Source organism: Haliotis rufescens, unplaced genomic scaffold, assembly GCF_023055435.1.
Source record: "Haliotis rufescens isolate VD_foot unplaced genomic scaffold, xgHalRufe1.0.p SCAF_2, whole genome shotgun sequence".
Lineage (NCBI taxonomy): Eukaryota > Metazoa > Mollusca > Gastropoda > Lepetellida > Haliotidae > Haliotis > Haliotis rufescens.
The window spans coordinates 64,958,710-64,982,234 of NW_025963890.1; the positions used below are offsets into that span (position 1 = coordinate 64,958,710).

Consider the following 23,525-nt stretch of genomic DNA (forward strand, 5'->3'; position numbering starts at 1 on the left):
ATACATGTCAGGTGTTGTGCTGACATCTAGACCTCACTTGTATCGTAACCTCTCCCTCCAATCACTGAACAGGTCGGGACATTCACGAACGTTCTGTAAAGTTGACTGATTAATGTCAACGTCAATGCTACAAGCTTGTTCACCCTGGTGAGTGTCTAGTTTGCATACATAAAAACATGTAAATGAACAATGCCAAACAATTTCTAATGTTGATCTTTCATTTATGGGAACTTTGTGTTCTGCACAACTAATTCTGTTGAAATAGAATCAAACACGGTAATTTTGAGGCGACAGTATGAGATTGTGTGAGTCGTGTTTCCCAGACCGACGGCGGCATTAAAGTATTAATAGGATATTTTATCAGGATATCACTAAAATGAAGTATTTTGATTATATTAAAACATAAACAAATAAATGAATGAAAAACGAACAAGTTGACCAACACAGTTAAACTGCAAACCACGACTGAACATACCTCTTAATCTTAAATTTCAATTTCAATTGTATTTGTTCAAGTAACTGTCCACTGTTACTTGTTTGTTCTGGGGCTTAAAACACATCCCTACTTTCTCAGACTTTCATTACATCCCTACTTGCGCCAGGCTCCACCGCGTGTTGAACTTTTGCAATACATGGTACAAGGCGCTTAGCCATTTCACGGGGACCTAAACAAGCTTTTTATCCATCGGTTGTACGTTTGTTGATGAGGACAATAGGAAATGTAGCGCACACATAAGCTTTTTTAACAAAGGATTGCCTCAACTTCAGAATGAACATTGTAATATAGGTAACATTACATAACACAACATTGTACATATTTTTCACTAAAGCTTTACATTTTATACAAAAAAAAATGTAATAGTTATTTTCACAATGTTTTGTTGTATATCGCCGAAGCCGAGGTTGACTATTACACGTCCTCAAATAATAGGATACAGGTTCGAACCCGCTGGCAACACAAGCTTTCGGACAAAAATTGGAATCATTCACTTGATTGTCAAAATACAAAGTAGTTCCATTAATTCCAAGTGTACATTATATACCCCCAACTGTCCATTTATGGAAAATAATGGATCGTTTAAAAATATAGAGTCTGGGCTTTAATTTAATTCACACTTTCCAGATGACTTTGCTCATCGATATATACGCCTAAAGTGGACTCTAAACAACAGCCGACATGCAAGTGAAAAATCTAAATTTACATACACATTTAAGTAGGAACAATTTACATTGATAGACTGTCCCTACACCAGGAACAATAAACGGGAAATCTGTCTGAAAGTAGCATTAAGGAAACGCAAACCTAGACCAATCAGACGTTTGAGTTTTTTTTTATTGTTTGATGAGTCACTTTTTAACAATAGAAATAACTGTTACGAGGATATCCTGCGTTTGCAGCTAAAATTATAATCTAAGGAGGAAAGTTATTAAACAAAAATTAAACAGTAATTTATATAAAATGAATCAAAAACAAATAATCAAAGTAACTGAAAATACTGACAAGTTGATATCAGCCTGACAATACGAGGTATTCAGGAAAATATATATCGTCATACCCTTTTGTAAACATATCTTGATTTTATCTAATCTTAATCTACGTCGCACTATGTGGTAACAAAGACAATAGTCTTGGACAATAATATTTAAGAACAAACCAAAAGTACTCTCACAAAAGTATTCACATTGACGAGACCGATCTGAAAAGAAATATGTCAGTTATATATCTTTAATGCTTCTGAGATAGTATTCAGATTCTTTCACGTAAACAATTCTCACAGAGTTGACTTGAAATCAATTGAAATAACACAAAAACTGTATTTATATTTTCAATAAATGAAAAAAACACGAGTAACAAAGTTGAATTATAACAACGTTAAAAAGAAAAACACAAAGAACAAGTTAACTGAACTCAATAAAACATTCTTCTCAAGCAAAGTTTGAATATTCCTGGAAACTGTCCATGTAGACCTTCACAGAGTCAAAGCAGAATTCAAATTGTTCCTGAAATTATATTAAAAACAAACAGTCATAACTTCGAAACCAAGGTCACTGTAACTGATTATTAATGATTACATTCAGGTTAATGTACACAAAGTTTTGTATTACTGTGTTGTCGGACGTGATTGTTAAATGTACTGTCAACAGTTTGAACGACATGACCATATGTCTATATTCGGAAACATCTTCTTGAAGCTCTCAAGGTTTGGTCTGATTGCATACATCCGCCGGTGCATCTGTAAGTGTTCCCGCAATTGTTCTCAAATGATCATTGTCTGTTGTGTCTGATTTGGACATGAGAGAGGAACCAACCACTCTGGGAGAATACATGAATATCTAAGGTCACGATGATACATACTTCGTCATCAATTGAATTTAATTTAACGCCCCTGTATATATTATTTCAGTTTAACCGGCGTGTCTGCTTTCGGAAAGTCAGAATTAAGTGATTCAGGTCTTAGCAGTATACCCCACTGGTGACAAAAAACATCAGAAGGGGTATGGTGATGACAAACCAAGAATCAGAATCAGAGACAATCTGGGATTCGAACCAACGATCATATGATTCAGTTACGCCCAAAGGACGCCAAGAAGGGTGTCAGATGTCGAACACATTAAAGTTTGAAATCAATTTACATAATATATAACCGAGAAATAGCATCAATAGTCAATTTGAAAATGAACACGATGACATTTAACCAGATTCGATGTGCAGCGAAACATCGAGGGCTCTGTTAACTTGACGATACAACTTTGTGGTTCTGGCAGAATATGCATGAGTACAAAAAGTCAACATCGCCACAACGCCTGTCTCGAACCACGGGTAACTCGAAAATATGTCCATGTGTGTCAATGTATATGATCCAAATAGTAATCTATAATTGATTATCTTAATAAACGAGTTGAATGAACGCAACACCATACCCGGTTAGGAATAACCTGTTTTCTGACAAAACGTATGATGCGTATCGTCTGCGGGAGGGCAACTTCTTTCTCCAACAGCAGTCGCTGCACTGCACTGGCCACTACACAGAACAGACCGCTTCGGGTGGCACCGTCCCTGCAACAGAAGAAGGCACCATGTCAGTAATAATATACGAGAAAAGGAGATATAGAATGCTATTGTGGATGAATGTGTAGCCTATTAGTACCTGCAGACAACTAGGAGGGGTGATGTCCCGGTGTTCCACTGTCTGAGGAAGTCGATTAAGCTCAGGAGGCTAGATGGGGATTCCGGAAGTGAACTCTTCTGAGGCCAGGCGGAAGACCGGAACACGGTTACGTCTTTTTCTTCGGTCTGCGTGGAGAAACAAACCCATATTGATCTAAGTGGGATAGTCATTTGATGCGCACTGCAGTCAGTAATACATGTATTCCTGCTTTGTGACGGTGGTCTGTATATAAATGAGTCCCTAGCAAGGTACACCAGTGGCAGAGATCAAGAACAACGTTCCACGCGTGCGTGCGTGCGTGCGTGCGTGCGTGCGTGCGTGCGTGCGTGTTAATGTTCATACGTAATTCCAGGTTGAAATATGTACAAGGCTGCCAGATATATCTAGCGACCAGGCTCCGTGATTTGTGGTTTTCAATGTTTTTGCTGTTTGCGCGTGCTTGAGTGCGTGCTTGAGTGCGTGCGTGTGTGTGCGTGCGTGCGTGTTTGCCACTTGGTTTGCGTGTTGTCGTACGGCGTGGACGTTGCTCAAAATACCAATCACCGATTTGTGTCTTGTCCACATAAATATAAGTTGGGGTTCGGCGTTAAACAACAAACACACAATCATCATACGCCAGTTATAAGTTACCGCCCAAGTCAAAATAGAAACAAAAGCCCTTCAGATCTGCTCATAATACCAATCACTGATTTGTGTCTTGTCCACATAAATATAAGTTTGGGTTTGGCGTTAAACAACAAACACACAATCATCATACGCCACTTATAAGTTACCGCCCAAGTCAAAATAGAAACAAAATCTCTTCAGATCTGTATACGCACTCATTGCCCTTCGGAAATGTGAATCATCTCGACATTTATCGGTTCATAAACACCCGCTCTGTATTTTATCGTAAATATATTTGAATATGTGGAAACTGTTTGCCAATTGTATTGTTTGTTTCGTGTTTTAAGCTCTCCGCGTTTTACGTCTTAAACGTTCTTAACATCGACACAACCGTCTAAATTCGAATATAAAAATACTTTGAGTGAGAGTAAAGTTGTCAAACTAGCAGACGTAACATGGAATATGAAAGTTTGTTCTATTGTTCTATGAATTTTTGTTTACATATATACCTGGTGAGTGTATGTAAAATGAATTGTAGTATGCCCTCATGGATATAGCTACTGAGAAGCAACCAGACGCTTAATGTTATACTGAAATATATGTGTAAGGACATATAAGCATTATAGTAATGAGTAACGTGTACAAAAACAGAATGTATGTCTCTACAAAGTTGTACATGTGTCATTCAGCATTCCAGTGATGTGATAAATGATGTTTTCGCATGTAATTAGAAGATTGTCACGAACATGTCACCTTTTCGAGTTTAGTATTTCACACATCTATATCACTAGATTGCAACTGCATTAAATACTAAATACATAACCTAATAGAAAGTGGCGCCTATGAACATATATATCAGATTAACAAGTAACACTAGTGTCGACAGACGAAATACATCTGATCACCGCACGTCATCAGACCGGCTAACATCTAGTGAACATAATGCTTTGTTGGCTATAGTGTTCTACATGGGAATGTAGAACATGATCAAGTTTACACGGGAACAAGGAACACATAGCAGGAACAACGTGATCAACACAGCATGTGTGTGTGTTTGTGTGTTGGTTGTGAAATTGTACAAGCTTGGTTCACATTACTATCCTCCATCACCAAACCAAGTTTCCTCTTTAATATCGGCACGACCGATCAGTTACTACCATCCATCGCATAAGCTTCCTTGTTGAATTGGTTTAGAATTTCTGTACCTACTTGTAAATATACAACCAAAAAATAACGAGTCTCGATTAACCAGTAAGTCATGGATACTTAATTGCACAAGGATGTATATTATCGTTGACACGACAGTCACCGTATTTCAGTTTTATCAGTCCGAGACATGCTTCCTTGTTGATCTGAAACCGTCATGTTCCTTGTGGATATCCTTGTCAAGTGATAATATTCTGTAATTTCAGCATCTGTCCTTCATCATTGTTAATATACATTATGAAATATTTGACAAAAAAGTTATATTTTGTACTTGGAGATTGTATTGTCTCGTTAATGTAGATAACGATGTTCAAGTGACAGTGTTAATGTTCCCCTTCGCATTCCACACATGAACTATATTTTGGAAAAAAACCACGAGTGGGAGTTGTTTATCTTACAATAAAACACTGCAGGGAGAATAAGCCATGAGGGGTGCAACGTCGAGTGGATTAATCTCCCTGCAAGGTTTTAGTGTACGATAAACAATGTCCACGAGTCATATATTTGTAATATGAGATATCAACACCAGGTACAGCTTCTTTAAGGGTGACGATAAATTGTACAAGCTTTAAAAACATTTACCCAAATTTTATTAATGATGACTCCCCGAATAGAATCCGGACATGTCGGACAAGTCTATTTTACGAACAGGTGGGTTAAGTTGGGTAGTTCTCACGACGATTATCTGTACCTTTTCTCCCAATACCGATTGTCATATCTCTCCCGCTTTACGTGTTTATCTGCGTAGCCCAGCTACATATATGGGGAACAACTTACTAGTCACTTGGAACCCTCTAAAAAATAACGTCGTCCAATATATGACGTTATCTAGTTGCGAGCGAATATTCGAATCTCCAGAAATGACGTCATGATAGAACAATGAATTAAAACATACCTGTGACGTCATTCTATTCTTTGAACGCTCCATTACTTTTCAGGAATGGAGAGTTGTTTGTCAACTATACATTATTCTTGAACCGACATTCGAATTAATTTCCACTTTGGACAGAACAGTAAATAATTTCAATTTCTTTCCGAAAAGCGGGGATTCGAACCTGCATCGTTTGATCTGATATCGTGTAATTTTCAACCTCAGCTGCGGTGGCACATGAAGGAATCGTGTGAAATTAACTATTAAATATTTTCATAATTTTCTATACCGCTTAAAAGCTCAAAATAATATGTATAAAGTATTGTGTTTGAGCAGGTTACCTACAACAGTGTTCATATTTACAGTAATAAGATAAACCTTTGACGAGAAATTCAAATCAGGTAATATATATATTCTTGTATATCCTTCTATATTTCCTATTAGTCCCGTCAGCATGTATTGACAATATGCAAGCAATTGATAAATACTAGTTTAGGACCCAACAAAATTATGAAAAGCCGTGTACCATGCATTGTAAATGTCAGCTCGCGTTAAAGCTTTGCGCACGTGCTACAGCGGCAGAGAACGCATTCCTCGTGCAATACGCAAGGGCGACTCACGCAGTATAAATACAGACAACAAAGCGTTCTGGTATATTTTTGGAATATTTTCCACAACAGAATATTTTGTCAAAGTGTAAAAGTAGGGATGAGTTTTAGGTAGAGGAATATCCTCGTAACTCTCCATTCCTTAAAATAATGGTCCAAGGAATGGAGAGTTACTCGGACATTCCCCTCTACATAAACCACGCTTTGTTCTTCATTGTTCGATGCGATTTATCGCGTAATACATTTTCCATTATACGTTTCCAAACTGCATACACAATATATCCCCAGACAAACCGTGCGCTGTGGCTCGCGTCGTTTACAATGATACAGTGAAAGTGTAATACTAGTAGTTTGGACATGTCACAGTGATGCCAATATACTATTCTCATCATAGGATTACTTATGCATATGAGAGCAAGCAACTATAACGCTTGAACAGAAACAGTATGCCCTCATTATCAATTCACACACAACACTAATGTATAACATGTATCTAATATCCAGTATGGTTGACAAATGTTGTGTGATTCAGTGTGAACCGGAGACATTGTTTTAGTGTCCGACCATTTGATATTCTGGGGAGGGGCCCTGGGATTGTATAAAAAGATATATTGCCCTCTAAAGTTCTTGAAAAAAAATAATATGCTTCATATTGTTGAAAAAAAGAAGAAATTGTCTGCCACAAGGAGAAAAGCATTTTGGCTCATAGTTATAATTTAACAAAATCTGTTTTTTTTGCAGCTATAGCTGAATAGGTTTTACGCCGCATTTAGCACTATCTAAACCATGTCACAGTTGCGGACGCCATAACACCATGAGGGGAATCGAACCCGTGTCATCAGTGTGACAATTCAACGCTTCAATCACGAGACGACCGAACCTTCCCGAGATTTACAGAAGTGTTTCTGATCCCTTAACTGATATCATCTCTACCTTGATATATCACTTCCAACTACAATGTAGCGAAATATAACCCACCTCCTAGTATATATACTATCTTGATATATCACTTCCCACTACAATGTAGTGAAATATATCCCATCTACTAGTATATAAACTACCTTGATATATCACATCCCACTACAATGTAGTGAAATATAACCCACCTCCTAGTATATATACTACCTTGATATATCACTTCCCCCTACAATGTAGTGAAATATAACCCACCTCCGAGTATATATACTACCTTCATATATCACTTCCCACTACAATGTATTGAAATATAACCCACCTCCTAGTATATATACTACCTTGATATATCACGTCCAACAACAATGTAGTGAAATATAACCCACCTTCTAGTATATATACTACCTTGATATATCACTTCCCACTACAATGTAGTGAAATATAACCCACCTCCTAGTATATATACTACCTTCATATATCACTTCCCACTACAATGTAGTGAAATATAATCCACCTCCTAGTATATATACTACCTTCATATATCACTTCCCACTACAATGTAATTTAGAATTGACCTTCACTTTGTGTGAGTTCATTAGAGCATGAATCTTCATAGGGTGAGGGCCCAACTGTATGAACGTCGGAGCGCGTCGTAAGTCATTAACGTCAAGTATAAGACGTCAAAATGGCCGACATGGTAACAGGATGGGAGAGATTTCCGAAGATGTTAATGAAGCTGTGGTGGTTACATTTGTTAGTCATCATTGATCAACTGGCTGATCATTGAAAGGTGATTAAAGAGGCTTCAAACTGACACTAAGGTAAATTCGTAGATTGCTGGAGACTGTCACTGTCAGCCAGACACGGATCGAGTCGATACTACGATAGTTTGAATGTGCATTTCTTCGTTTGGTCATTAGGGATGGCAGTAGTGGGGATATTCTTGAACAATCAAGCAATCAAGCTCTCTGATGTTTCTCAATGTTTGCTGAAACGCTGAGACCAAGATTAAAGGTTCTAAATGATCAGAAAGAACGCTTATGTATGTTTTCGTGCTAGGAAATTCCCAGGGGTTTCCCCAGGAATGTGGAAGTAGTCCGTCAGTGTTTACGTCATTTCAAGAACACGGTCTCGTGAAAAAAATATGAACGCCAAATTGTGTCGTTAATACACTTATGAACGTCAGTATCGCGGTCATGTGACCAACCTCTCGTCCAATGTAATGAAATATAACCCACCTCCTGGTATATATACTACCTTTATATATCACCTCCCACTACAATGTAGTGAAATATAACCCACCTACTAGTATATATACTACCTTCATATATCACGTCCCACTACAATGTTATGAAATATAACCCACCTCCTAGTATATATACTACCTTGATATATCACGTCCCACTACAATGTAATGAAATATAACCCACCTCCTGGTATATATACTACCTTCATATATCACGTCCCACTACAATGTAATGAAATATAACCCACCTCCTTGTGTATAAGAGACTCCTTGGTCATCTGTGATCGTGAATGAGTACCATTCTATAACTCTAGTGGTACACCTCTCTCATTAATACTCACAAGCGGCAATGCCTCATCTATAAATGATAGTTTCACATGTGTACGTGCGAAAGCCATCAGTGTCCTTTATACCTACCCCTAGACTGTAGGAGATCTTCTCCGTGGTAAAGCCGGTCTGTTTCTCAGTCTTGCCTTCACCTACATTGAAGGGGCCAAACTTGGTCGGCTTGTTGTTCTTGGCCCAGAACACGCCACACTTCTGATTTCATAACATGAAAATAATTGGATAATTGTTAGTAATAAACTAAAACAAATAAGATATATTTATTTCACGATTTCTAAGTGACTCACAAGTAAAACACTACACGTGTATATTGAAAAGGTAAAACATTATATGCTTAGAAGTGTTTATGTCCTTCCTTCAGATTGGAAATTGGATTTTATTATCAGGTAACAAGGTAGACACAATTTTATGGATAACAACTGCTTTAATACTGTTAAGTTGTTATCCATAAAACTGTGTCTACCTTGTCACCCGTCAACTTCTAAGTAATGCCTATCAAACACAATATTATCAGGTTGTAATCAAATTGTATTATGTTATTGTTTAACACCCTGACGCCGAGACTCACTGCGTCCAAGTCGGTGTAGTTCTCCAGCAGGACAATGCCACGGATGTCGTAGTCGTGGACCAGTCGCCAGAAGTCAACCACCGTCGACGTCAGGGGGATTTGAGTGAGGATAAAAGCCTCCCGCTTCTCATATGACTGAAATATTAATAATATTGGGGTATCTATAAGACATAACCATATTAATTATATTTGATAACGGAAATACAGGCTAAGAAAATATGGAAGGATCCAAATTGTTCATAATTTCCATGACAACATATATCAAATAAATATTTATCATATTGAATATACGTTGAAAGAACATGTGATAGATATTGGGGACAATTACCGGTGCGATGACGGCGTTGATGTAGTCATTGCCTCCTGCAATATGGGTTGAGAGAATAGCGCGATGTTTGTCTCCTGTAATAAAAGCGATACACTTAAAGATGGACAGTACTTTTCATATTTAACCTTTTCATACATGGGCGTTCATACTCTTTGTGTCTTGTCTCTTTTTGCATCGACATAACATGAAGTTGTTTGTGCCGACACCATACTTACAGTACAATATTAGCCTGAAAAGTATGTGAGCCGAACTTCGAAGGATGTAGAATACACACTTAAAAATTTGCATCTACAATACGTTCCATGCTTACAGACTGTATGTGTACCAAATATACAGCAAAGTAACATATTATGCACTCATCAAAATGACTAGATATTCTCTGTTGACAAAACTGTTGTCAAAAATAGTCCGAGCAATAATCTAGACATTGCAAAAATTTCAGCACGCTGGCTGCCAAGGCTTCCGTCTTCTGATCAGAAATGTTCCAGGTTTATTATCTCTCGTGGTAATTTGTGTGGAAACAGCTAACACCAACTCCTGATAAGAAGGCAAAGCCTGTGTCATCAACAGGCAACGGGATGGCTCGGGGCTTCTGGGATTCTGAAGAAATCCTACTGGTGGACTATCTCCCGTGAATATTATTCTTATCTGCTAAAGCAATTGCGTGAGAATATCAAGACTAAACGTAGTGACAAACTCACTAAAAGAGTGTTGTTCCACCAGGACAGTGCACCTGTGCCAAGTTTGTTGTCGCCATGGCGCAATGTATGACTGTGGTTTCGAACGTTTTGAACATCCTCTGTATTCACCTCATTTAGCACTGTTTGGCAAACAATCATTACTCCATTTCGGCTCCGAAGGGCATTTTACACTTCCAGGAGGAAGCCTTCTACACAAGTTGGATCCTGTCACTCTGGCATCATTGACAAAAGTGTGTGAACCATGGAGAGGATTATGTAGAAAATTAATTAGCAACCGACTCCATGATAGTCCATGAATGTCCCTCCTCATGCGGTACCTATTTACCTATTGGTTACGAATGTGTGACTGGTTGCTATCTCTTTCATTATAGCGAGATACAAGTCTTACCCTATCCCGCCATGAGTCTGGCACGACGAAACCTACCAGGAAGAATGTCCTCGCTCCTGTTTTTGTTGATGTTCTCCAGGTCTCTGGCAGCGTCACTTAGATGATCTGTTACAGGACACTCGCTGAGTTTCTGGAGTGAACAGGTGAAAGCAGTTAATGCACAACCAGCACTAATACCAAACAGAAACATTTGATATCAGGAGCAATGCTCTGAGTATTGGGGATATAACACATAATCAGGAAGTTCACACACTGTTATCACATGTTTATGTACAACTATTGTATCATTTCAAGGTTAACTTGAGGCACACAGCACTCACCTGATAGGCAACAGCAATGCCAGAGCCTCCCTTTAGCTGTTTATAAGCGTTGTCATAGAAACTGGCGGGTGTGGGGTGCACTGTATGACACAGAGCGTCCAGGATGCAGTCGTGCAGGAACACATACTGGGACTATGGCATATATGCAAACAATATGACACTAAAGTCACGTGTGAAAACATCAAAAAAAAAATTATCCGAAAATTTATAAAGACGCCTTAAAGTAAACTCTGACATCTAAACAAACAATAAAACCTCGCACAATAAAACTTCTTACAGAGATTTACTGTGCAGAATTTCATATCTTAGCTGCTTAGAAACACAGAAATCGTATTCAATCCTATATTGACTATTCTCTCAACACCATTCCAATGATCGTTAGAATCATCAAAGTAAACGACTTAGACCTGCGTTCCTCTGGCATTCAACAACCTATCTTAGAACAAAATTATATTTAAAGTGACATTAAACCTCGATCACTCATTAACTCTCATACCCTGCCTGATCTGATACGTCTGATCCCCCCTCCCCCCAAATTACTATCTCAAATTATTTCACATACACATCACTGCAATACCAGTGATGACACAATCCTGCTTGTTGAGATGTTATTTCCACTTTGCTTTGTTTGTCTAAAAACCCTTGTTCACCCTTCCTGGTGAGGCTTCCCTGTATCTACTGACCTGTGTCTGCACCATGCTGACTCTGAAGTTCCTCAGCCGCCAGACACAGCCGTAGATGTCCACCTTGCTGCGGGTCTCTGCGTCTTCTATCAGAGAGTCCAGAGCAATCAAAGTTCCTGTCCTGCCTACGCCAGCACTGGACAGGAAACAAAGAAGTTATAACCATGACAAAACATTACCACGCCTGTTTACATCTAGCTGGTATTGACATATACTCACCAATATACAAAGAAGATACCCCGGGTGGTCTATGTAGAAGGTTAAGGGCATTGGGCTATTTATACATACACGACACATCAGTATTACATGTGAACAGACACAACGTGGTATTCTCTGTCAGCTGTACTGGTATTGATTGTTTGTTTTTTAACGCCGCACTCAGCAAAGACGGTGATCTGTAAATAATCGAGTCGCAACCAGACAATCCAGTGATTGATATCATGAGCATCGATCCACGCAATTGAGATGTGATGACATGCATCAACCAAGTCAGCGAGCCCGAAGAAGACCTATTCTAACCAGGATCCTTTCGTGTCTGTACTAATATTGAAAAGTACTTTATCTGACAAACCGTTTTAAAGAATACATGCAATCACAGTTCAATGACGCGCTATGAACACAAACATCCCAAATGTTGGGTCATGAACATGGCACTGGAATATATCCAAGCCGGTGTTACTGAAAACATCCCGTTGCCAACATATACACTCTTCTATACACTCCGTCCTATTACTTTGGTTTTTGCTGGCATCCGTTTTTCTAGCTCGTTTTCTTGATGCGTTGTTGAATAAAATTTTATGCATTTAGACACTCTCAAACTAGTTATAAATATAATCTAGTAACTGTACTGTCCATCGACGACAGTGAGTGAGTGAGTCTGGTTTTATGCCGCTTTAAGCAATATTCTAGCAATATCACGGTGGGGGATACCAGAAATGGGCTTCACACAGGTTTCATTCAGTCTTAACGTATTGATTAATGATGCATCACTTGTTCCCGTCACAGTATGCTGGAATTTTGCCGATGCGACGTTACATTTTAACTCAGTCACTCACTCACTGCACTGCACACCACTTGTGACTGTACCTGCAGTGTACCACCATGGGACCTTCCGCAAAGTCACAGAAGGTCCTGACTTTGTTCCTGAGGTCCACCAGAGACATGGTGTTGTCTGGCACATCCTTGTCAGGCCACACCATGTAGTGAACATGTTTCACGGTCTTTTCCACCGCTCCCTGTGGAAGATATGCTTATGCATATAGGTCTAGCTTAAACCTAAACAAATATCCATAACTATATATCGGCAATAGTTGTAAGCAGGGACTAATAGTTCTCAGAAGAGTGACAATTGTCAAACTAGACCGCCAATTGTTTTTGTAGGGTCCTTGGTCAAAATTAATGGAGGGCTTCGGTACATAGTCTATCCATACCCAAACAACAACTAGAAGGATGTGACGTATATTGGAGTTTAACGGTCACTATTGCACTTATGTCGCGACGAGGGTTTGTCCACTGAGTCCACTGAGTCCACCAAGATACCATGGTACAGTGTAACATTGATACCCCGCTCAGACACAGTGCACTTACTCCAAGCCGACCAGTCCTTGTTTTAGCCCCTTAATGCCGATCGCCAGACAGGGTAATACCACGTACCATCTTTTAACGTCTTTGGAATGACGCGGCCGGGGATCGAACCACCGACCTCTCCGGGCAGACGCTCTATTCGCTGCACCACGGAGCGGTGAAACTGGAAGGAACGGTCATGGACTAATTCACTATCTTCACTTTATTAACTAATTGAAATTGTCAATCCCACCTTCCTCATTTTAAGCGTCCTGATAGTGAAGTCAGCAAGGGGACAGGAGTCAGCTACTGTGATCTTCCAGGGGCCGAACGTCTTGGAATCCTCGCCTGGTTCATTGGGCCAGTACGGCTCACACCGTCTCTGTTATACAGGGGACATTCGTAGATGGTAAATTTAAAAACATCAACACCGGACTCGAATATCTACCAAAACAGTTCCATAGGCCATAAAAGAAAAAAAAATAGTGATGAAAAGTATATGAACTAATCATTGAAAATCAGTGATGACACCAGGTGTCTACGAAAAGGATATGCATGTTCTGCTCTACATTTATTTCATTTCAGTTTTAAAAGGCTGTGTATATTTGGATAAGCATAATGATTACGAAGAGTAGCATGTTGAGTATATTAAATGATGATTAATTCATTTATCACATCAAGGTCATCAAGTCATATCAAAATTAGACATCACCCTTCCATCTTCAATGATATTGGCCAGCATGACGATGACAGGCACGTTCTGTTGCCAGATCATCTCCAAGAAGTCCACGACGGTGTGAGGCAGGGGCCCTGGCGCCATAAGGGATAGTTGAGTAAACATGACGTGATATGGGGTTTAACGTAGTGTCCAAGATTATTGCACTTATAGCGACGTGTATGCACATGTGTGTGTGTGTGTGTGTGTGTGTGTGTGTGTGTGTGTGTGTGTGTGTGTGTGTGTGTGTGTGGCTCCTTGTACTAGTCCGGACTGATGCAGATTTATAGTGCTAGCACACTGAGATACCATGCCGCAGTTTAACATAAATACCCCACTCAGACACAGTATACTGACCCCGAGCCGACCGGTCTTTGTTTTAACCCCTTATTGCCGAGCGCCAGACAGGGTAACAACATCTTTAAACGTCTTTTGGTATGACGCGACCGGGGATCGAACCCCGGACCTTCCGCTCTCCGGGCGAACGCTCTACCACTAGACCAAAGAGGTGGTTCCAATGAGATGGCCATATGTTAACTTAGATATATACATTATTATACGAGAAAAGTGAGTGAGTGAGTCAGTATGTTTTTAGCCGCTTTAAGCACTATTCCAGCAATATCACGGCAGGGGGCACGAGAAAAGGGCTTCACTCATTTTACTCATTGGAATCGAACCGGGTCTTCGGCGTGACGAGCGAACGCTTAACGATTAATCTACCCGACCGCCCCCATACTGATTTTACGAAAGAAGTGTCAGAATTATTGTAAGTCCCGAACGATGTCTCTATATAAGTGCAATTATCTTGGACGCGACGTTAAACCAAATTTCACCTAACCTCACCTCATCATCTTATGGGTTGAATATCAGTATACTTCACTGCGCTCAGTATTGTTAATTATTTATTGAAGGTTGGTCGTACGTAAGGCATATGCACGTTTGCAGACTTTGACGTCTAAAAGTTTGTTTACCCTGTGTTGCAATGTACTTTTTTCCCCTTGTTGGTCCCTGCAAAACAAGAAACCTTAATTGAATCATTCTTCCTTAAACACTTAGTGGGTTATAAAGTGTAATGGATCTACACATCAAGTTAACTGTGTGGATGGCTTGACAAACTCACAGACATGTTCACATTTAGAGTCTCTAATGAAGTCCTTCTTTATGTATCCCAAATATCATGTAACTGAATCTCTTGAACTTACATCAATGAAGCTGGCGTTTATGTAGCCACTGCTTCCACTCGGGCCTTTCAGCACGACCAGAGAGGGGTTGTCTTAAAAAAAATCAAGTCTTTCTAATCAGTAAATGTATGCATTCAGGTATACAAAACTGCATCAAAAGACACCTGTCGCCGATACATCATAGGTAGTTATCAAGCAACAAGTACATTTACAAAATAGTGTGTACCTGTATAGGGGTGCTATTCAACGATGTCAGTCCCTTGTTACAATAAATACTCCAATTCCTCCAAAGTCATTTTTTACATTTTGTAGAAGCAAAACAGCTTTATGAATCCGCTCAGAAACATGAAAACTCACACCAAAGACTACAAGGCGAACCAAAATCAGAACAAATCTTTTGACAACATGAACAAAATGAATAAGACACGGTACTGTTTCCCAGTGTTTCGGTGAAACAAAATTTAATAGTATTATGAACATACTTTATATTTATACTTTTATACAAATATATCACAGACACACTCATGTTTTACGATATTAGTGAGTGAGTTTACATTCCACGTCACATTGGCAATATTTCTGCCATATCGTGACGAGAAGTTGTACATTAATAATAGATATATTTAGACTGGATAAAAAGCCTGTGGTGGATGCACAGTACAATAACTATATTTTACGTCAACGTTATATATAGATAGATGTCGTGAAAGGTATAAGCCTTTGCCTTACACGGGTAAATGCCTTTAAATCGATTCTTTGGACTGTTCACTTGCGTCAGCGCTTTGTCGTGAATTGCTGTCAGACCTTTGGGGAGCTCCTGTAAATTCAACACCAGAGCAACGTCAGTTTCGAATATCTGCCAGAACAGATTCCATAGGGCGTAAAAGGCCCACTAGTGATGAAAAATATAAGAATTGATCACTGAAATTAGTGATGACACCAGGTGTTCGCAAAAAGTATGTCCTGCTATACCGGTAGCACCCACAACAGTTTCTTTAAAACGTAAGTGGCAGTTGGTAAGGAAGTGTGAAAACTCGATGTAAAGGGTACATTAATGTAAAATGAATGGAACTGCTTCTTGCATCATGTAGACAAAGAGCCATATCAGATTTAGTAAATTCCTCTCGAATAACAAAATCAGGCCTTTGATCCTTAGAAGGAGGATAGCCAAGTTTCAGCGACATGGGTCCATCAAGACCTTCACAATACGTACAGCATACTCTTTCACCAAGATTTCTTTTGTGGCTTTCTTCTTTGCAACGAAGTCCTTGAGGTCACTGACTGCCACTGGAACACTACTGGGAACATTGATATAGATAGCCTCGTCATCGTCGTAGACGGCCCCGTTTTCCGATGCACCCTGGCCTTCCCGGGCTGCCATAGGGAAGCTCAAACCGTTGGTCATGTCTTCCCCAGTCTCTGAAAACAGCATAGCAATAGTCCGGTACCAACAACTACATGTGAAGCTAATAGATCTAGACCACCATACCAAACATTCATGTTAACAAATGAAACAGAAAACTTTTGAAAAGGAATAAGACATGAAATAATTATTCAAAAGTTACTATTGCAGTGAGTGAGTGAGTATGGTTTTACGCCGCTTTTAGCAATATTCCAGCAATATCACGGCGGGGGACACCAGAAACGGGCTTCACACAATGTACCCATGTCGGGAATCGAACCCGGATCTTCGGCGTGACGAGCGAACGCTTTAACCACTAGGCTACCCGACCGCCCCGTTACTATTGCAAGTGATTTATGACTGTACATACACTGCAAACACGAAAACGTCGTTTTTTTCCGTATATGGTCATTGGACGGAAAAACGACTAAAAATTCATTAAAATTGATTAATTGGTCAGCGTCTAGAAAGTGTCCAGAAAAGGGTCGAGTTTTTCAAGCGTAAAATGGACGGAAAAACGATGCTTTTTGCTCCGCCTTGTACAACTGTTAACGGCCAATCAGATGGCGCTGGTCCCCCGACGCACGTGATGTCCAAGGCTTCCTTTCGGAAGCTTTAGGTTTCGTATTTCTGGCATGCCTTGCTCTAGTATCTGTCGCGCGCAGTGCAGCGAGATTTGCTGATAAGCTAGTTTTAGGATATGTAACATGTTAATGGAATTCAGACACGCGCCAAGAAGTCAAACCAAACAATGTTACTAAGTTTATTGTGGTAACGGCTATGTACAGTTACCCCTATCGAATAATGGGTTGTGTTTCATTTGGTTATAACAATAACTAATTTTTAATGTGAAGTTTACAAGATTTACGACTTGGACGCGAGGTCGGTCACATGACGTTCTTCACGTGACTGTATTCTTGAAAAGGCGTAAACACTGACTACTTCCACATTCCTGGAGAACCCTTGGAATATCCTGGTACGAATTCATACAGAAGCGTGGTTGCAAGCCCATTTAAGGATACCCTCGCTACAACCCATCCCAGAGAGAAAAAACACGAAAAAATATCCATACTGTCGCAGTGACAATTTACAGAAATCTATGAATTTACCTTAGTATCTATTTGACACATCTTCACAATCACCTTTCAATGATCGGCCAATTGATCAGTGATGCCAAAGGCTTGAAATAGCCACAGGTTAATTAACAACTTCGAAAATATCTCCCGTCACGTTTATCGTGTCGGCCATTTTGACGTATTGTACTTGATGTAAATGTATTACGACGCTCTGTCGTTGTAATTGACTTACTGAGGTAATTCTGTAAAAGATCTTCTCATCTAATGAGGATATTGTTTGGAATATATTTCTTGTAAACATACTAAAACATATGTTCCGCGCTTTGGGGGGAACTATTTTATTCCGGGGTGGCCCGTTAAATCTAGTAGTAAGTCAAGGCACCATGTGTGATCTGTTATTTTATGTGTTTAAATTACGATTTGGGGCGTTAATAAAATACACTGACGCAAGTTTATTCTATTCAAATCAATTGGATAATTGAATATGCTTTCTTTTACATGTTACATAACATCACTGCACAAAATATGAACAGTTGCAGTAACACACTACGGTAATCGCATTAAACATCATTTTCAACTGTACAGTATTTCAGTTATATCATGGTGTATCAGACTGATGTGGGATAAAAATCCAAAGTGGTTCAGGTCATCCAATGGGTGTTCGGGAAAAGGTGAGCGTATCCTGCCACACAAGTGGCACCCGTCACAAACACATGCAAGGACAAGTCAATTGTTCACCTGAACAAAGCACGGAAACACACAATGATGCCCGTCCTCAGTTTTACCGAGCATGTAAATTATTTTGTCCGTCAAAAACATGGACGAGTATAAACAATATGTTCATTCACGTAATACATGTCATACATTTGACAAAATGTATTGATTCGGAGCATTATTGTTAATCACAGCGTATGCAGTTGAACTCATCACCCTTCCCATTATTGATAACCCTTCTTGAAGATCTATGAAATCAGAAGCTGCAACACTCTATCTTTTAACTGGCATGTCAGACTTCTATTTAATTACTCAGTTTTATTTGCACGGATTACTATGGAAGGGACATTGTCTCGTTGTCGCATTGTCGCATTGACGCCTTTACAAAAACAAGCAAAACGTGTCAAAATTAACAAAAGCGCGACAATTGGCCATTTGTCGCATTGTCGCGTGTTCGCATTGTCGCTCTTTGATAATCCTTTTCTTTATTTTACAAAAGGGCGACGATGCCGTAACGCGACATTTTCAAGGTCAAAATATGTCTCGTTGTCGCATTGTCGCCCCATCACAAATGTGTATAAAAGGCGTAAAGTTCAGTTATTGTTACAGTTAGGAAGTTCAACCTGATAAATGTACGTCTTGAAATGAAAACACAAGTCCGTCCGCGAGTCCATAACGTTTTATTGTGAGCTCTTCTCTAACGTGCTTAGTGTTCAACTCACATGTACAGTTCCAAACACGTAGTACCTCCTCAATAATCCACATACCTCCAATGCAGTGGTCTTCCGGAAGATCTTACTCTTGACCGTATTAGACAACTGACGAGTGCACGCCTGACCTGTGACCTCGTTGCAACCCTCGTGATGTGTTTGCCGAAGGGAGAGGTGTAGGAAATGTGTGCTCCAGCCCAGCGCAGAGCTCGCGACACACTGTATACTGATGTATACAATATATTGCAGTTGATATACTGTATACTGCATGTGATACTTATTTGCGGAAATGTTACAACTTTCAAGATTCAAGATTCAATTTGCATATATTTCATATACAACAGACCACCGTCATACATCACTGGAATACTGCTGAGAGCGACGTTAAAACAAATTGTTTTCATAATGGATCGCTGCAGTCATTTAAAATAGAACCGTATACATATGTACATGTAGTAACAACTCACTCTATTTGTTTCGAATATTCAGCAGAAAATATATTATTAACCAGGTCTTTGGGAAAAGATATCAGATTTTTATAAGCAGCCACAGAGGGATGATAAAGGACCCCTCGCTGATTAGGTTCTTGTTTACTTAAGAGCAGAGTTGGCCATGTTAGAATAGAATAGAATAGAATAGAATTTTATTGTACTGAACACCCTCATAGGGCAGGGTACAGACTATCTACATATGAACATGTATATAATTATAGATATGACAGGTATATGTATATGATGTACATTTTGTATAAAGGCATTATTTCATTTACATCATATAAACATTTATGTATATTAGGTTATTGCTGGCAGCGTACACTTAATTGGATTGAATATAATAGAATTTTCTTATGGCCTCAGCTTGAACATGTGGTATATAGTCCGGGCAACAAGACTTGACCATTCTTTTGGTGGATTCATAAAGTGTTTTAAGAGGTTTGTTTTATCGGTCTGGGAAGGGTCGCCTATTTCTACCAGTGCCATCAGATTTCTCCTAAGGTCTTTATATAGTGGGCATGAAAGCAGGAAGTGTTCTTCATCCTCCACGGAATGGCAGTCACAGTGCGGACAGAACCTATTTTCAACTGGGATGTTGGAGTATCTCCCCCTCTCAATTTCCAGGCTATGAAGACTCAGTCGGAGCTTGGTAAGGGCCCTTCTGTGACTTGTATTCTTTACAGTTGTGAGGTAATCTTTTAATCCATATTTGTCATTTATCTGCCCCAGATGTCGCAGCTTATGGTTTACACCGGTTGGAATCTGGTCAGTTTCAATGAGATAAAAATCTTCAAACTTTGATATCAGGCTTTTGGAAAATTGCTGAGTGGTGGTATTGTTTCGATGGGGACCTTCAGATATCACACTTTGGAGAAGACACTCGATGTGTGAAAACCAGGAATTAGTTAGTTTCTTGTCCTCCTGAAAAGCTGCATAGAGCAGTCTACCACGATCCATGTTGCCAAGACGTATATAGTACTTGAGCATGTTGATATAGATTTGGAGAGATAATGGGTAGGTACCTAACTCACTAAGGGAACCAATGTTGCTGCTTCTTTTTGGACTGCTGAGGAGACCCTTCGCGACTTTGATGGAGGTACTGTTACATTGTTGTCTGTGCCAGTTTATCAGTGGATCAGAAGTAGATTTAAACAGCTGACAGCCCCAGATTTCAGAACCGTAGGTTGCTATTGGAACCACTAGGGCATGGTAGAGTCGTAGTAAGACTTCTATGGATAAATGGGTATTTGTTGTCAGGCTGTGTTGAATTTTGAACCAAGCCCGCATAGCCTTTCCTTTCAAGGTTGAGATTGCACTCTTGAAAGAACCGTTTTGATGAAATATTACACCAAGGTAGGTGTATGATTCACTGATTTCTAGTGACGCTGTCCCTAACTTAAAATGAAGTTTCTGGTCACTCTTGGAACCGCCAAATATAATTATTTTTGTTTTTGATATATTAACTTTTAATTTCCAGTCCTCTGTAAATCTGCATAAAGTATTTATGCTGGTCTGGAGACATTTTGCAGACTGTGACAGCAGTAGCAGGTCATCAGCAAATAGTAAGTGTGTTAAAGGGACGCCGTCTAGCGATGGGGCAGCAGTATCATTAGTTGACAAGTAGTCCTTTAGGTCATTAATGTAGATATTGAATAGGTTTGGGCTACAGACACAACCTTGCTTGACACCAATGTTGGATTTGACAGGACGAGTGACGCCATCCTGGGTCTTGATGATGTAGGAGACGTTTGAATACATACTGTTTAAAACATTCAGGATATTTCCTGTGATGCCATATTTTATCAGTTTATAGTGGAGTCCCTCCCGCCACACCGAGTCAAATGCCTTGCTAAAATCCACAAAGCAAGTATATAGTTTTTTCTTGGACTGCCTGTACTTCTGTATGATTGTTCTAAGTATAAACATATTGTCAGTTGTTCTGTGGTTGCTCCTGAATCCTGCCTGGCTTGTGTCATAGTGTTTGTTCAAGTCCATATGTTTGGTAATTCTTGTATTAAGTATTGATAAAAACAGTTTTGAGAGACAGCTACCGAGAGCTATGCCTCTGTAGTTGTTAACATCATTAAGATCCCCTTTCTTGTGGACAGGTACGATGTATGACGATCTCCATTGTGAGGGGAAAGTGCCAGCATCTAAGATGGTGTTGAAGAGTTTAAGGTAGTGATCTATAAGAATAGAGGAGGAACACAGGATCATTTCGTTAAGCACCAGGTCAGGGCCCCCAGATTTTCCCTTCTTCAGTTTCCGGATAGCCTGGCATAATTCATCTGCTGCAATAGGTTTGTTGAGATGGAAATTAGATGATATAGTGCTATTTCCACAGTCTGATACTGATTTTGTCACATATTTATGGAATCCTGTACTGTCACGGACCTCAGTATTTAGTTGAGTGAAATGGTTCTCCCATTCTTCTTTGGGTATATTGTCATGAGTCTCTTCCCTTTTCCCTGTGAGCTCTTGTACAAGTTTCCAGTAGGCTTGGGAATCAGTTGTGGAAAGGTGATCCAGTTTTTCTAGTAGGGTCTCATGGTACTTCTTAGTTGCCCAATTCCTTCCTTTCTTATATTTCTTCCTGGCCTCATAGAATTTCTTTTGTAACGCTCTATTGAGTGGGAACTGTTTGTGATCCAAACACGCTGAGAGCATAGCCTGTTTTAGTGCTTTACAACTTGAGTTAAACCATTTATTTTTCCTTTTTGTCTTCCGTTTCACTTGAACAAGCTTCACTGTACCTTTCGTTGCATTTAACAAAATATTTGTGAGGTCTGCTGTTGCTGAGTCCACATCACTTTTGGGGGACATGAGGAAGTAGTCGGCCAGTGAACGGGAGTGTGATGAACGAAGTTTTTCCAGGTAGAGGGCTCCTGTCTCTGACTTCCATACAAGTTTGAAGATTCTCTCTGCTTTTATCTTAGAAGGATGAGGTCTTGAATTCTTCTCTTCTGATAATAAGGGACAGCTAACGTTGACCAGTATTGAACAGTGATCCGACATGTGGGTGAGTGGATGGACCGTCAGCCTGTTGAACATGGTGTAATCCTCACACTTTGTACTAACATAGTCCACAGTACTACATCCGTTATATTGGTAGGATGTGTAATGGCCAAATATGTCACCAATGATTCTACCGTTAAGAATACAAGTGTTTGTGTTGATACATGTTTGTACTAATTCCCTGCCAAACTTGTTGACAATACAATCAGTGTTGTTCCTGATGAGGGGCAAGTCTGGCGTATCCATTGTAGGTGGTAAGGGAGATTTGTCGTCTTCATGATTAGGCAGCAGGTCACACAGGCTCCCAGTCCTGGCATTGAAGTCACCTCCCACCACTAGAAAGCCTTTTGAGCCATACAGTGCAAGCTTCTGTTCCAGAACAACAAATGGATCATATTGTTTACTTCTCCATATAGTGGAGTTCTCTGGTGGGATATAGATGATACCTATGTAGATATCGTTGGCAAGATTTGACTATTTCCCATTGATCTTTATCCACAGCATGTCTCCGTCTTCCCGATCGAGGACTTCTAATGAAGATTCAAATGTTTTCTTGTACATTAGGGCTGTGCCACCTCTAGTTCTGTCATATCTACTATGGGAGCTGTTTAACCTCGGGTTGCATATCATATTATAGTCTTTAAAGCTATCGCTAAATATTTCAGCTTCTACCTCTTTCTGTCGAAACCAACATTCAGTGAGA

General features: G+C 39.7%; 1 protein-coding gene across 2 annotated transcripts in view; it reads right to left on the bottom strand.

The window, feature by feature from the left end:
- Positions 1–1,250: 1,250 nt before the first annotated feature.
- Positions 1,251–23,525, bottom strand: part of LOC124122699 (multiple epidermal growth factor-like domains protein 11) — a 286,895-nt gene continuing 264,620 nt past the window's right edge. For both annotated transcript variants that reach the window (XM_048400343.1, XM_048400344.1), the window contains 16 exons: positions 16,625–16,830; positions 16,141–16,228; positions 15,433–15,503; positions 15,202–15,238; positions 14,228–14,325; positions 13,769–13,897; positions 13,039–13,187; positions 11,953–12,088; positions 11,270–11,401; positions 10,986–11,079; positions 9,861–9,934; positions 9,533–9,667; positions 9,037–9,159; positions 3,150–3,295; positions 2,923–3,058; positions 1,251–2,001 (listed from right to left, as the gene is read on the bottom strand). In XM_048400343.1, the coding sequence (XP_048256300.1) occupies positions 1,927–2,001; positions 2,923–3,058; positions 3,150–3,295; positions 9,037–9,159; positions 9,533–9,667; positions 9,861–9,934; positions 10,986–11,079; positions 11,270–11,401; positions 11,953–12,088; positions 13,039–13,187; positions 13,769–13,897; positions 14,228–14,325; positions 15,202–15,238; positions 15,433–15,503; positions 16,141–16,228; positions 16,625–16,830 (1,829 nt within the window). In that variant the 3' untranslated portion in view covers positions 1,251–1,926. The remainder of the gene's footprint in view (positions 2,002–2,922; positions 3,059–3,149; positions 3,296–9,036; positions 9,160–9,532; positions 9,668–9,860; positions 9,935–10,985; positions 11,080–11,269; positions 11,402–11,952; positions 12,089–13,038; positions 13,188–13,768; positions 13,898–14,227; positions 14,326–15,201; positions 15,239–15,432; positions 15,504–16,140; positions 16,229–16,624; positions 16,831–23,525) is intronic.